This window comes from Panthera pardus, unplaced genomic scaffold, assembly GCF_024362965.1.
Source record: "Panthera pardus isolate Hobbes unplaced genomic scaffold, ASM2436296v1 HiC_scaffold_18, whole genome shotgun sequence".
In the NCBI taxonomy this organism is placed as follows: domain Eukaryota; kingdom Metazoa; phylum Chordata; class Mammalia; order Carnivora; family Felidae; genus Panthera; species Panthera pardus.
In genome coordinates, this window is record NW_026526743.1 from 16,372,056 (window position 1) to 16,388,289 (window position 16,234).

Consider the following 16,234-nt stretch of genomic DNA (forward strand, 5'->3'; position numbering starts at 1 on the left):
TGATGGAAGGTAGGGGCTAGTTAGTAAGGTTTGTTGTATAAATTCCTCTGGTGCCATCTCCTGGCTGATAAATTGTTTCCAGTGACTAACTTCTATTCTTCCTGGTTGGGGGGAGGGAGGGGAATACCCTCACAAATTTATGTTCTTCTTTTAGGAAGATAGGAGGAGTGCAGAGAGCTTTTCTTGTATCTGCTTCTGCTCAGTTTCCTTCAGCTCAAAATAATACTTATTTCAGGGGCTCCTGGGTGGCTCAGTCGGTTGAGCACCCGACTTTGGCTCAAGTCACGATCTCACAGTGGGTTTGAGCCATGCATCCGGCTCTGTGCTGACAGCTTGGAGTCTGGAGCCTGCTTCGGATTCTGTCTCCTTCTCTCTCTGCCCCTCTGCTCACACTCTGTCTCCCTCTCTCTCAAAAATAAACATTAATAAAAAATAATACTTACGTCAAAATGGCATAGTGGCATATCCTGTTACCCTTCATTTACAAAGTAGGGTTTAGAAATCTCTGCCTCCCACAGGGAAGCCTTTTCATTCCTCATCCTGAGTTGTGAGCAAGGCGAACTCCTGGATGAGCAGCAGTGTGTTTTGTGTTAAAGGCATTCGTGGCATTCAGGGATGTGGCTGTGGACTTCACCCGAGAGGAATGGAGTTTGCTGAGCCCTGCCCAGAGGACCCTGCACAGGGAAGTGATGCTGGAGACCTACAACCACCTGGTCTCACTAGGTAAGGATGGCTTCCCTTAGCACTTAAAATCTGTCCCACAGAGTATTTTCTACACACCATGAGGAAAGCCTACCATGAAGCAACTGTCCTAGGGTTGGGCTTAAAAACAATAATTTACATTTTCCCTCAGGGTAAATCTGGATTTATTAGAATTAGAAACAGGTGGATTTACTCATGTTGCACATAATACTGTGTTTCCAGTCCTCTTTCTCAAGTCTGGGGGCTCTCCTCTCTTTTTACTTTATGTTGTTTGAAACCTAGGAGATTTTCATTCACCAAGTATTAATATGCTGATTTTCTGATTAGAGTCACCTTTACTTACTCAACTCTTCTTCTGTAGAGAGTTCACTATTTTTTAATGGGTTTTTTTTTAATGTTTGTTTATTTTTGAGAGAGGGGGAGCAGGGGAGGGGCAGAGAGAGAGGGAGACAGAGAATCCCAACCAGGCTGTCAGTGCAAAGCCCAATGTGGGGCTTGAACTCACGAACCGTGAGATCGTGACCTGAGCTGAAGTTTGATGCTCAAACAACTGAGCCACCCAGGCACCCTGAGAGTTCACTGTTATAGGTCCTTTGTACCACCTTTTGGGTTTCCCTCCCCATTTTGGCTCTGAGTTCTGGAATGGCCCCTTGAGCCCATAACCAAAAATCTCCTTGTTTGTTTTTTTCCCCCTGTGAACAGAAATTCCATTTTCCAAACCAAAACTCATTTCTCAGCTGGAGCAAGGAGAAGAGCCCTGGATTGAGGAGAAACGATGTCCGCTGGTCCTCTGTCCAGGTAAGTATGACACAGGGAAGATGGGACCATCTGCAGCTTGACAGATAGGGAAGGAGGACGCATCTCTCGGGTACAGGAAAGAAGCTCTTCTCGGGTCTCCTAGGTCGTTGGTAAGTCTGCCTGGCATGAGTTCCCTTCCAGAATATCATTTTCAGTTGAGGGAGGGACTTTCTTGGTTTCCTTGTCTCTTTCCTCTACCAGGAAGCCTCCCTTCCTCTTACTTGGCTTTCCTTCTTCGTCATGTTTAGTCTTTCCTCATGCGTGGGCTTCTTTCTCTCATCGTGATCTTAAAAACTGTACCTGCCCCATGGATATGAAGTCTGCTACTCTTCAGATACTTTCCAGTTTCTCTTAGGCGAAACATAATTGATTATCTCTACATGTCCAATTCCCATAGTTTAAAAAATGCATTACTCAGTAATGAAGATTAAGTTCCCATGAGCCAACATCCTAGCTTAAAAAATAAAACATTACCTAAACAATTGAAGTTCCTATTTCCCTTTCCCAGATTCTACCCTATACCTTCCCACACCTCTGCCCAAAGAGTAGTGTTTTTTCAAAATTAGGGATTTATAATTCTATGCATGGCTTTTTGTTTTGCTTCATAAATATGAATCCCTCAACTATCTATAGTTGTTTGGCATATTTTTAAACTTTACATTAACGTCATCATAATATGTATATCCTTCTGTAGTTTGCTCTCTTCACTGACACTGAGTTTATAAGATTCATCCATGTTGATATAGGTTGTTCTGGTTCATTCATTTGCACTACTATATCGTGTTTATTGTAGTCTATGCATAATTAAAATACAAAATTCATTTATCCATTTTATTTTGTTGGACATCTGTGGTTTTACCAATTTTGGCTATTAAAGAATGCAACTATAAACATTATCATACAGGTGTCCTTGAGCATAGAAGCATTTGTGTCTTTAAGATATGTGCTCAGGAGTAGAGTAGCTGAGTCAAAGAGCGTGCACTTGTCCATTTGGCCTAGGCAATGCCAACTGGCCCTCAACAATTGTTTCATTAGTCTGCAGGGTTGCCATCACAAAAGGTTTTAGTTTTTGACCATCCTTTGGGTATGAAATGGCATCTCACACTAGTTTTAATTTGCTTAGCACGGAGTTTGAGCATCTTTTCAAACGTTCATAGGTTGATTAGCATTGAATTCTGTGAATTGCCTGTTCAAATCTTTTGCCTGCTTTTCTCTTTCTTGTCCATTGGCAGAAGTATTTAAATAAATCCTGGAAATGAATCCTTTGTTAAATGTATTATGTCCATCTTCTTCCAGTCTGTGGGCTGCCTATATGCTTTTCAAAAAGCTGTTTAATTTTGAAATAATAGAAGTCTCAATCTAAAAATAATGCAGAAAGTTCCCATCTACTCTTCTCTCAGCTTTCTCCAATTTCAAAACCCAAGAAGTTGACATTGGTACAGTACTATTAAATAAACTGCAGACTTTAATCAGATTCAGATTTTGTCAGTTTTTACAGGTACTCTTTTTTTTTTAAGTTTATTTATTTATTTACTTAGAGAGTGTGCAGGGGAGGGGCAGAGAGAGAGAGGGAGAGAAAGAATCACAAGCAGGCTCTGTACTGTCACTGTCAGCCTGGAGTCCGACATGAGATCATGACCTGAGCCAAAATCAAGAGTCAAATGTTCAACCAACTCAGCCACCCAGGCGCCCCTCATTTCCTACAGCTTTACAGTAAGTCTTAGTGTTTGGTAGGTTAAGTCCTCCCATCTTATTCTTCACGTGTCTTTGTAGCTTTACCCATTGAACTTTTACAATCAACTTGTCAGATTTCATAAAGTATCCTGTCAGGATTTTGTTGTAGTTGCATTGAATTTATATATTAATTAATATACATGTATTAATATATTAATTTGGAGAAAATTGACCTCTTTTACAATATTAAATCTTTCTCTTAGTGTGTATTCCTTCACTTATTTATTAATACATCGTTATTGCTACCTTTTGGTAAGCTTTATAACTTTCTGTAAATGTACATCTTTAAATTTATACATAGGCTTATTTTTTTGGAGAGCTATATTTTTACAAACTAAATTTGCATAATTTCTTTGTTAAAATATGTAACTAAAATTCGTTTCATCATAATGATCATATACCCAGTGGCCTTGTTGTTTAATTAATTCAATAATTTGTCCTGTGTATATTCTTTGGAGTTTCATACGTAGACAACTGTTTTACCTGTTTATTTTGCCTTTTGTTGTTGTTGTTTTTTTTTGTCTTTGTTGATCATGTCTATTGTATGTTTTATGTCTGAACTTCTGTTTAATATTTCCTTTCTCTTCTTACTTTGGGCTTATTTTATTATTCTTTTTCTGTTTTTGAGATAGATGCTTAACATTATTACGTTTCAGCCTTCCTTCTTGTCTAGTATAAGGATTTAAGACTATAGATGTCCTTGTATCCCTAACACATATTTGCAGCTTCTGTTCCACCTCTGAATCCTTACCTCTGGTACCTTGAGCCCATAAGGCTTTGGTGTTTCATCACTGTTTCTCCACTGCTGTGGTTGTGTGTGTCAGGAGTGCTCTTTAGCAAGAAACTCACAAATGAAATTCTTACCCTTCCCTTTCCATTGCTTTTTTAGTGTAAACTCTCTCCTCCAATCAGTTTCTGGTTGCTTTTGAGTGTTTTCCAGTGACTTTAAGTAATTATTTCTTGTATTTATCCAGTTTCATCATTGTTTTCTGTAGGGGATTCTTGTGACCAATTCAATATATGTATTTTGGACTTGAGATTTGGAAATTATTTCAAAATTACAGAAAATTTGCAAAAATAAAATTAGTACAGGGGCACCTGCGTGACTCAGTTGGCTAAGTATCCAACTCTTGATTTCGGCTCAAGTCATGGTCTCACAGCTTGTGAGATCGAGCCCCACATCGGGCTTGCTGATAGTGCAGAGCCTGCTTAGGATTCTTTGTTTCCCTCTCTCTCTGCCACTCTCTCTCTCTCTCTCTCAAAATTAAATAAAAATTATAAAATTAGTACAAAGAATACCTTATATCCTCTACACACACATATGTGTAAATATATATGGCATATATGTTATTATAAAATAGCATCATAAAATTACCTATTAATATTTTACATTTGCTTGTGTGCTATCTTATGTACTTGTTCTCCCATCGCCTTCTCCCCTCTCCAGATGTATGTGGATATATTTATGTATATATATGTGTGCATGTAGGTTCATATGTGCATTTTGTTAAAAGATTTTTTTAAGGAGGGCAGTGTTGTCATATAACCATGGTAGTTATCAACGTCAATAAATTTAACTTTGATACAGTAATGTTATCTAATATCTACTTCTCATATTATAATTTTGTCAGTAGAAGCAGTAATATCTTTTTTTAGTAAAAGGCGAAAGATTTATGCGATCTGAAGAGAAACCAGAGTATAGTAATATCTTTTTTTACTCTGCAGAACATCCAGTCCAGGTTTAGGTAGCACATTGACATGTCATGTCTATTTAATCTCCCTTAATACAGATCATTTCAGTAACCTTTCCTGTCTTTTGGACACTGACATTTTAGAAATACACAGTCTTACAGTTCCTGTTTTTTTTTTTAAACTTCATTGAGATATAATTTATATACCATAAAATCTACTTATTGTAAGTTGCATTATTTTTGGTAAACGTTTATTGTTGTATGATCATTTCTTCCATTTAACTTTAGAATAGTCCATTGTTCCAAAAAGTTCCTTTCTGCCCATTTGCATCTATTCTTCCTCTTGTCTGAGCCCTAGGGAACCACTGATATGCTGTCTCTCTAGATTTGCTGTTTCTGGACTTTTTCTATAAATGGTATCATAAAATATATAGCTTTTTGTATCTGGCATAATGTTTTTGAGTTCATCCGGGTTGTGGCATGTATCAGGAATCCATTCCTTTTTATTTCCATATAATATTCCATTGTATGAATATAGCAATTTTGTTTACCCATTCACAGGTTGATGGATATATGGGTGGTGTCTACTTCTGGCTATTGTGAATAGTGCTGCTAAGAACAATCATGTACCAGTCTCGATGTGGGCATACATTTTCATTTTGGGGTAGATAAGTAGCTATAAAATTTCTGGATTGTATGCTTTGTTCATATTTAACTTTTTAAGAAGCTGCAAATTGTTTTCCAAAGTGGCTGTACATTTCTATTAGCATTTCTATGTTACATTTCCGTTTTCTATTTTTACATTTTCTGTTAGCAGGATGTTAGAGTTTCACTTTCTCTGCATCCTTGTCAGCACTTGGAATTGTCTCTAATTGTGATTATAAACATTCTGGTGGATGTGTAGTGGTATTTCACTGTGGTTTTAATTTGCATTTCCCTAGTACTGATGATGTTGATCTTTTCATGTGCTTAGAATCATTACATTCTTCTTTAATGAAATAGCTATTCAGTTCTTTTGCCCATTTTTCAGTTGGATTGTTTTGTCTTCTTTTTCACTTGTAAGAGTTGTTCATATATTTTAGACACAGTCCTATATCAGATATACGATTTTCACATACTTTCCACTCTATAAAATGAAGTTTCAGAAGACAAGTCTGTGGCTTGGCTTTTCACTCTCTTTAATGGTGTCTTTTCTTTCTTTTAAAAAAAAATTTTTTTAATGTTTGTTTATTTCTGAGACAGAGACAGACCATGAGTGGGGAGGGGCAGAGAGAGAGAAAGAGACACAGAATCCGAAGCAAGCTCCAGGCTCTGAGCTGTCCCCACAGAGCCCGACATGGGGCTCGAACTCACAAACCATGAGATCATGACCTGAGCCGAAGTCGGTTGCTCAACCGACTGAGCCACCCAGGCACCCCAATGGTGTCTTTTCAAGCATAAGTTTTACGCTTTAGTGATGTCCAGTTTTTAAATGGATTGTGCTTTTGGTGGTGTAACTAAGAACTTTTTTGCCTTTTGTTTGGAGTGTTCGGTTTGTTCATATTTAATACAATTATTGATTGCATTAAGTCTGCCATTTAGCTATTTGTTTTTTATATGTCTCATGGTTTTTTTTATTCCTCTCCCTTCCTTTTGGCACAAATATGGAGTTTTTGCAGTTATTTTCTTAGTGCAGCTCTAGGAATTAAAATATGCATCTAATTTATCACAATCTAGTTAATAGTTTCAGTAAAATAGATATTTTATAAAGCCCACAATATGGTGTTATAGGCCTTTTATGATAATCTTAGGCACTTTAGAGAAGTTAAGAGAAGAAAAGAGAAAAATATACAGACATAGTCTTTTATATTCACTTACATGTTTACCAGTGTTGGTGGTCCTCATTTGTTCCTGTGGATTTGAGTTAGTGTCTGGTGTCATTTCTTTTCAGCCTGGAGGACTTACTTCGTATTTCTTGTAAGGCACGTTTGCCAGCAATAGATACTTTGTGAGTACTTTTTAATCTGTGAATATCTTTGTATCAATTTTTTTCTTCTTTTTTTTAAATTTAAATTTTATTTTTAAGAGAGAGAGAGAGAGAGCGAGCATGGGAGGGGCAGAGAGAGAGGGAGACACAGAATCCGAAGCAGGCTCCAGGCTCCCAGCTGTCAGCACAGAGTCCGATGCAGGAGTTGAACTCATGAACCGTGAAGTCATGACCTAAGCTGAAGTCGGACACCGAACCCACTGAGCCACCCAGGCACCCCTATCAATTTCATTTTTGAGGGATACTTTTGTAAGAATAGAATTCTCCCTGGCTAGCTTTTCTTTTTTTTTTTTTTTTTTTAATTTATTTTGATAGAGAGTGTGCACATACATGCACGTGGGGTAGGGGCAGAGAGAGAGGGAGAGAAAGAATCCCAAGCAGGCCCCTATACTGTTAGCTCAGAGCCCAATGCAGACTCGAACTTATGATCCATGAGATCCTGGCCTGAGCAGAAATTGGAAGCTTAACCAACTGAGCCACTCAGGTGTCCCCTTCCTTGTTAACTTTTTAACCTTTATTTCAGCACTTTGAATAAATCACTCCACTGCTTTTTGGTCTCCATTACTTCTGATGAGAAGTTAACACTAATCAACTGTTTCCTCCTGTGCATGTTGAATCATTTTCCTTTTACTGGTTTTAAGATTTTCTCTTTGTCTTTTTTTTCTGATAGTCAACAATCTGGCTATGATGTGTCTCTCTAGGACTTTATGTTTTTCTTGGGGTTTGTTGAGCTTCTTGGATTTGCAGATTAATGTTTTTCATCAAATTTCAGACTTTTTAGTTACTATTTCTTTGGACACTTTTTTCCTGTTCTTTCTCTCTGTTGTCTCCTTCATGTGTCCTCGTTGCGCATAGATTGGTTTATTCAATGGTGTCCCACAGGTTTCTGGGGCTCTTTGCTTTTCTTCGATCTTTCTTTCACCTGTTCTTCAGTTTAGGTAATTTCTATAGATTTATCTTCAACTTCATTGTTTCTGTTACCAACTCAAATATGCTGTTGGATCTCTCTAGTAATTTTGTAATTTCAGTTATTTGACTTTTTAATTCCAGAATTTCCTTTTACTCCTTTTTAATAGTTTTTATTCTTTACTGAGATTTTCTATTTCTTAAGTGGTCATACTTTCCTTTAAGTTTTTACACACTGTTTCTTTTAGTTCTTTAATTATATTCATAATACCAGCCTTGAATGCTCTTTTTCCCTTGTACATCAACATCTGGGCCACCCAGCAAAGTTTCTGTTGGCTACATTTTTTCCTCCACATAGGTCACTCTTTCCTGTTTCATTGAAAACTGGATATTTTAGATACTGCATTGTATCCCTTCTGGTATCTCATGTTTCCTGCCTAGATGTTGTTGCTGTTTTTGGTTTAGAAACATTTCTAACCTTAATACAGGGAATATGCTTTTTCTGTGAAGATGATGTTTCTGTGTGATTTGTTATTTTATTCTTGTGTTTATTTTTAATCCTGGCTTCCTGTTTTCAACCTTGTGTCTGCAGAGCTTAGTGAACTGTGACATTAGCAATAGGTTGTGTTCAAAGACTTTGAGCCAGTAAGGCTTCCTGCCTCTGCCACTGGATGAGTGTGTGGGGTGGGGAGCTCTAAGTTCAGATAGCTTTCAAGCCTTTTCTTTCCACTGACCCCTCTGATGTTTTCCTCTTTACTTGGTTGTAGCCTCTCTATCAGGCAGGGTTATGTGCATCAATCACATCAATCTTCCCTGCTTTTGCAAACAGCCTTTCAGTCAGCCAGGATTGTGTGGAGAGTTTATCAAGCCCTTCCCTGGCTCTCTCACTTTCAGGTTTCCCTTGCTACATTTCTGGATGGTCTACCAGTCTTTTTTGTTGTTGTTCCCAACCAAGACTGAACCTCAGACAGCAGTCCCTGGTGGCCTTCCGTGTTCATTTACCACCTAGATCACATTTATGGACAGTTCCACTGGGCATTGGTTTTTCACCTCCTGCTCAAATCAAGTGACTGCCCCTCTGGCAGCGGCAGCACTGATCATTCTATGGCCTGTCCTAGTATAACGACCACACCAACCAAGCTGGGGGATTGGAAGGGTGAGAACAGCTCCAGGCAACAATGCTACAGATTCCCACTTTTCTTATCTGGAGTTCAGTATTTTTCGTGAATAAACACTTCTCAAGTTATTGTAGGTTTTTGATTGATTTCTGGAATTAAACTATGCAGTCTGTCAGGTATTGTGAAAATAAGTTTTTAGTATGAGTTTTCCACATTGCCATAGAACAAGGGTCAAAAACTTTTTCTGTAAGGGGCTACATTAGTAAATATTTTAAGCTTTCCAAGTTATGTGCCCCATTGGTTGGTTGATTGGCTTGCTTTTCTTTCTTTCCTTTCCTTTCCCCTTCCCTCTCCTCCTCTCTTCTCTCCTCTCCTCCCTTGCCCCTCCCCTTCCCCTCCCTTGCCCCTCCCCTTCCTTCTCTCTTCTTTCTTTCTCTTTTCTTTTCTTTCTTTCTTTCTTTCTTTCTTTCTTTCTTTCTTTCTTTCTTTCTTTCTTTCTTTCTTTTATCCTTCCTTCCTCTTTCTTTCTTTCCTACTTCTTTCCTTCCTTCTTTTTCTTCCTTTCTCCCCCCCCTCCCTCCCTCCCTCTCTCTCTCCCTCCCTCCCTCACTCTCTCCCTCTTTCCCTCTCTCCCTCACTCCCTCTCTCCCTCTCTTTTTCTTTCTCCTTCCTTCCTTCCTTCCTTCCTTCCTTCCTTCCTTCCTTCCTTCCTTCCTTCCCTCCCCTAGAAAGGCAAAATCCATTTTTAGCTGGTGGGTCATACCAAAACAGGTTGCAGGCTGAATTTGGCCTACTAGACAAGTTTGCTAACTCCTGTACTTAAAAATGTAATGTTTAAATTCAAATGAAAAATAGCCATTTTTTATGGATGCAAGGATGTCTGAGTGGGAGACATGCTGTGATATAAACATATTATGAATGACCAACAGGCAGAGTAAAATGGCCCAGGCAACCCTACCTATGGCTACTCTGACTAAATATATTCTTTTTTCCCCAGGATCAAAGCTAGAAATTGAACCTTATCCCCCCTGCCCGCTGGCATTCTCTAGTCAGCGAGGCCTCAGCCAACATGTGTGGCTCAGGCATCTTCCTCAGCTCTTCTCAAGTTACTGTGCAGGAAATCATCTCCGTCCGGGGAAACCCTATCCAGAAGATCAGAAACAGCAGCAGAAACAACTCTTTGATCAAGCCTGCTTGAGTGACAAAGCAGAAATTCAAGAGACAGAAGACTCCAAGCCCTTGTTCAGGAGAGTAAGCAGAAGAGGCCCTTGGGAGGTGTTGTCCAGCCCACTGCAAGAACAGCCAGTCAGGTCCAGGGAAGACAACACGGTGCTGGATATAGGGCCCAGCCTAGGCCAGAGGACAGACCTTGAGGAATCAGACAAAGGATCGCGTGGTGTAGAAGTCTCAAGATTTGGGGCAGTCAAATGTGGGGAGTTTGGGCGAGGCTTTTTGAGGGAGTCAAACCTGCTCAGCCTCCAGAAGATGCATACAGGGGAGACACCTTACGTGTACACTGAGTGGGGACAGGGCTTTAGCAACATGTCAGTCCTCATCAAAAACCAGAAGAAACACTCTGGGGAAAAACCTTATGTGTGCAAGGAGTGTGGACGAGGCTTTACCTGGAGGTCAAACCTCATCACACACCAGAGGACACACTCAGGGGAGAAGCCTTATGTGTGCGAGGAGTGTGGACGAGGCTTCACCTGGAAGTCAAACCTCATCACACACCACAGGACACATTCAGGGGAGAAACCTTATGTGTGCGAGGAGTGTGGACGAGGCTTTACTTGGAAGTCAAACCTCTTCACACATCAAAGGACACATTCAGGGGTCAAGCCTTATATGTGCAAGGAATGTGGGCAGAGTTTTAGCCTGAAGTCAAACCTTATCACACACCAGAGGGCACACTCTGGGGAGAAGCCTTATGTTTGCAAGGAATGTGGGCGTGGCTTTCGCCAGCATTCACATCTCATCAGACATAAGAGGACACATTCGGGAGAGAAGCCTTATGTGTGCAGGGAGTGTGAGCAGTGCTTTACCCAGAAGTCACATCTAAGTAGACACTTAAGGACACACACAGGAGAGAAGCCTTACGCGTGCGCGGAATGTGGGCGCCGTTTTAGTTGGAAATCAAACCTCAAGACACACCAGAGGACGCACTCCGGGGTTAAACCTTATGTGTGCCTGGAGTGTGGGCAGTGCTTTAGCCTGAAGTCAAACCTCAACAAACACCAGAGGTCACACACGGGGGAGAAGCCATTTGTGTGCAGAGAATGTGGGCGAGGCTTTACCCGGAAGTCGACTCTTATCACACACCAGAGGACACACTCAGGGGAAAAGCCATTTGCGTGCAGGGAGTGTGGACGAGGCTTCAATGATAAGTCAACCCTCATCTCACACCAGAGAACACATTCAGGGGAAAAGCCTTTTGTGTGCAGGGAGTGCGGTAGAAGGTTTAGCCAGAAGCCAAACCTCTTTAGGCACAGGAGGGCACACTCGGGTCATATGCCGTTTGTGTGCAAAGAGTGTGGGCAGGGCTTTTGTGATAAGTTAACTCTTGTCACACACCAGAAGGCACACTCCGGGGGAAAGCCTCACGTGTGCAGGGAGTGTGGGCAAGGCTTTAGCCGGCAGTCACACCTCGTTAGACATCAGAGGATACATTCAGGAGAGAAGCCTTACATTTGTAGGAAGTGTGGGCGAGGCTTTAGTCGGAAATCAAACCTCATCAGACATCAGAGGACACACTCAGGATAGACACCTTGTGTGTACAGCGAGTGTAGTGAAATCTTTAGTCAAGAGTCCTATTTCACAAGATGCCAGAAGTCACACCTAGTGGTTTTAGTAAGAAGTCAGCCATTACCAGACACCAAAGTGGAGACAGCTACTTACGTGTGACAGGAATGTTCACGAGCCCAATGGGAAGAGTCAACATCTCCAGTCCGCCTGAAGGAGAACTACTGGCTCATTTTCAGGAGCTCTGTCTTCCCCTAGTGGGCATGGTGGGTTGTGGAAGATCAGGTAACTTGATGGAGGGAGCACTTAGAAGTAGATTGAAATAAAGGAATGGAGACTATTCTAATGTCATTTCCTGAGAATATTTAAACCCTCCTTACACAGTAGCCTGGATGTTAGAGATAACAGCAATAATAGAGCTCGCCCCTTAAAATCTGTCCGACTTTCTGAGAACAAGGGACTTGACAGAGACCATTGCTGATTTAATCTTGCTTTCCCAGAGCAGGACCTAGCAGCAGTTAGTTTCAGGGAAGTTTGGGAAATGATGAATTCATGGAGACAGAGGTAGTACGTGGGTAGAAGAAGGTTTTATTATGCAAAAGGGCTTACAAGTGAGAAAGACCATGACTGTCCTAGCTCTAGGTTTTGGGAGGAAGTATCCATTTTTGCTTGCTTCCAGGGGCTGTCTCTGGTTTCCAGGTTGAATCCATACTGAAGATATTCTTATTTACCGATGTACTTAGACTAGAAATGTATTATATGCTTTTATGAAGAAAACTGGTAGTAATTTTTGTGAATTTGACTTTCAAACCAAAAGTTAGAATATTGAAAAACAACTGTCGCCATGAACTTGACAGCTTTCCACTACTTAGTCTTTTGTGACAAGATTGCTGATGATATTAATGAATGTGATTTTGTAATACCATATAATGAAATACGTAAACATTTGGAAGATCTGCCTAACTCACTGAACAAGTATTTTCCAAATGATTAGTGTGTGATGCTACAAAATCATCCATGGTGATATTAAAGTATAAGATAGGCAAATGGATTTCAGTTTAAAAGATAAAGGTACCCGGCTGGCTCAGTCAGTAGAGCATGCAGCTCTTGATCTTGGAGTTGTGAGTTCAAGCCCCACCTTTAGGGATAGAGTTTACTTTAAAAAAGAAAAGAAAAACCAAAAACAAAAATTAAAATTAATACCAATCTTTAAAAAAAAAAAGAGATAAAGGCCAGATTCCACATTACATTAACCTTTAAAAAATTATCACTTGTTGACTTTTGGTATACTTTGGTATAGTCAAAGAATAATATTAACAAATATCTGAAAAGGTCATTAAGATACATCTCCATTTTTAAAATTTGTACATGTGAGGTCATATTATTTATCTCAGCAAATTAAATGCAAGAGCACATATAAAATACTAGCTATATTAAGATTAAAGAGATTTTCAAAAATACAAGATAATGCCACTCTTCTCACTGATCTATTTTTTAAAAATTTTTTTGGTGGAAAATATTCAAACCCAAGTGAAAGTGAAGCACTTTACTTCTCATTTAAAGTGCATTGTTTCTAGATGTTTATGGTTTTGGGGTACCTGGCTGGCTCAGTCGGTGGAGCATGTGATTCTTGATCTCAGGGTTGTGAGTTCAAACCCCACACTGGGTGTAGAGATTACTTAAAAATAAAAGTCTTTAAAAAAAAAACAAACAGGTTTGGGGTTGCCTGGCTGGCTCAGTTGGTGGAGCATGCGACTCTTGATCTCAGGGTCATGAGTTCAAGTCCTGTGTTGGGTGTGGAGCTTAACAACAAAACGTTTAGATGTTTATGGTCTATATCTCACAGCAAAAAATACTTCACACACACTTAAACACCAAAAAAAAAGTTACCTAACATACTATTATACTTAATATAATTTAAACTAGGCATGGGGCACCTGGCTGGCTCAGTTGGTGGAGCATGAGAATATTCATCTCTGCGTCATGATTTCGTCCCCATGTTGGGTGTAGAGATTACTAAAAAAAAAAAAAAAAAAAACTTAAAAAAAATTAAACTAGGCATAGAAGAAAATTACCAAATAACACAAATGCAAAGGAAATGCTTGTTAACCCCCACTGGCAGATGTAAACCTACGATTGAAGTATGCTGCTCTATCTAGACAAAACACACAAATCTTGGGGAATACTCATTGCTAGAACTAAATAATATAATTACTTAATCTCTGTGCCTGTCGCTATGTCTCTTCCTGAATATTCTTGCCAATTTTTCTATTTTTTATTAAAATCTATTCTTTTAATCTTTCCAATGTGTTTTTAACTTATATTTTGTTAATTTTTGTTAATATTTACTAATATCTTGAAGCTAGTTTTTATTAATTGCTTTTTGAAGCTTATTTAATCATACTTCAGGTTTTTTTTACCTTTTCCTTTTTATTTTCTTCTGAAAGTCAAATCAGTTATAATTTTTATCTTTATTTTCTCTTTTAGCCAAGAATTACTATTTCTACAAATGGCTAGATGGATGTATTCATTTTTACACTCTCCTAGTATTTAGGTTTTTTTAAATTTTATAGCATTATAGTCAATATATTTTTGTAGTTTCTTCCATTTTATTTTATTAAAAAATGTTAATGTATTTATTTAAATTCAAGTTAGTTAACATACGATGTAGTATTGGCTTCAGGAGTAGAACCCAGTGATTCATCACTTCATATGACACCTAGTGCTCATCCCAACAAATGCCCTCCTTAATGCCCATCACCCATTTAGCCCATCCTCAACCCACCTCCCCTCCAGCAACCCTGTTTGTTCTCTGTATTTAAAAGTCTCTTATGGTTTGCCTCCCTCTCTGTTTTTGTGTTATTTTTCCTTCCCTTCTCCTATGTTTATTTGTTTGGTTTCTTAAATTCCACATATGAGTGAAATCATATGGTATTTGTTCTTTTCTGACTTATTTTGCTTAGCATAATACACTCTAGTTCCATCCACATTGTTGCAAATGGCGAGATTTAATTCTTTTTGATTGCCAAGTAGTATTCCATTGTATGTATGTATGTATCTTCTCTATGCATTCATCTGTGGATGGACATTTGGGCTCTTTCCATACTTTGGCTATTGTGGATAGCGCTGCTTTATAAACATTGGGGTACGTGTGTCCCTTCAAATCAGCGTTTTTGATTCCTTTGGATAAATACCTAATAGTGCAATTGCTGGGTCATAGGGTAGTTCTATTTTTAATTTTTTGAGGAATCTCCATGCTGTTTTCCAGAGTGGACTTCCAGTTTAATTCATAAAGTTTAGTTTTGAATCTAATCAGGCTCTGAATTTTCATATATATCTTTTTTTTTTTTTTTTTTTTTTTTTTTTTTTTTTTTTTTAGTTTATTTATTTTGAGAGAGAATAGGGGAGGGTCAGAGAGACAGTGAGAGAGAGAATCCCAAGCAGGCTCCACACTGTCAGTGCAGAGCCCAATATAGGGCTTGAACTCACAAAATGAGATCATGACCTGAGCTGAAACTGAGAGTCAGATGCTTAACTGACTGAGCCACCCAGGCACCCCAGTTTTCATGAGTATCTTAAAAAGCAAGTATGTAACATGAATATGTGTATTTTAACAATATTATACCAAAATTAACACAAAAGGGTATAAATGTTGATGTTTTTCTATATCGTTACCTTATTCTCCTGTTGTTTTGTATTAATTTCATATTTATTTCTATGTTAACATGTGAAATTAGATTTGTAATGTAAATATAGATACAAGTAATATTAACAGAATAAGCACCATTGTACTCACCCCAGAAGAAGTAGTAAGCCTTAATTATTTTTAAAAACTTAGCACTTCCATTTCTGTAAGTGAAATAGTAAATAAATTTATGGTCATGTTAAGAAACATTTCTCCATGTATTGCCATCAAATTTTGCTTAATACATTTCAAGGCTATTTTATTTAGATCTACAGAAATTAATAAAATTTCTTCTTGATGGATTTTCTCTTTTAAAACCATTGAGCAACCCCAGGTCCCATTCAGTGCTTCTAATTAGTCCGTTCTCAGTACTGTTTGCATTTGCCTTTTTTGGTAGTATTTGCTATACTCACTTTTTCATTTTCATCTTGATATTCTTGTTTTGTGAATAGAGCATCCTATTCAAGTACTGGAAGCCACAGTCAGAACAATTAGGTAAGAAAGATAAATACAAAGCATCTAAATTGGAAAGGAATAAGTAAAACCATCTCTATTTACAGACATCATTTTATATATAGAAAATCCAAGTGAACTCAAACTGATAAAGCTAATCAACAAATTGAGCAAAGTTATAGAGTACAAGATCAACAAACAAAAATCCGAGAAAATACAGAATTCTGGTTTCTTGAGGGATCTTGGCTGATGGGTTGCCACTGAGTAATGAATTGGGTGACCATGGGGGTATGAGTACTATGTACCCTTTAACTCAAAGTTTCTTAGATTTGGCCAATGGGAGCCCCTTCAAGCTGGCCTCTTGTGTCTTGCTGACATGTTT

General features: G+C 38.7%; 1 protein-coding gene across 1 annotated transcript in view; it reads left to right on the forward strand.

The window, feature by feature from the left end:
- ZNF875 (zinc finger protein 875) overlaps positions 1-15,701 on the forward strand; it is a 28,115-nt gene extending 12,414 nt beyond the window's left edge. The window contains exons 3-5 of the mRNA XM_019431961.2: positions 597-723; positions 1,405-1,500; positions 9,973-15,701. Coding sequence (XP_019287506.1) covers positions 597-723; positions 1,405-1,500; positions 9,973-11,735 — 1,986 coding nt within the window. The 3' untranslated portion in view covers positions 11,736-15,701. The remainder of the gene's footprint in view (positions 1-596; positions 724-1,404; positions 1,501-9,972) is intronic.
- Positions 15,702-16,234: the final 533 nt, after the last annotated feature.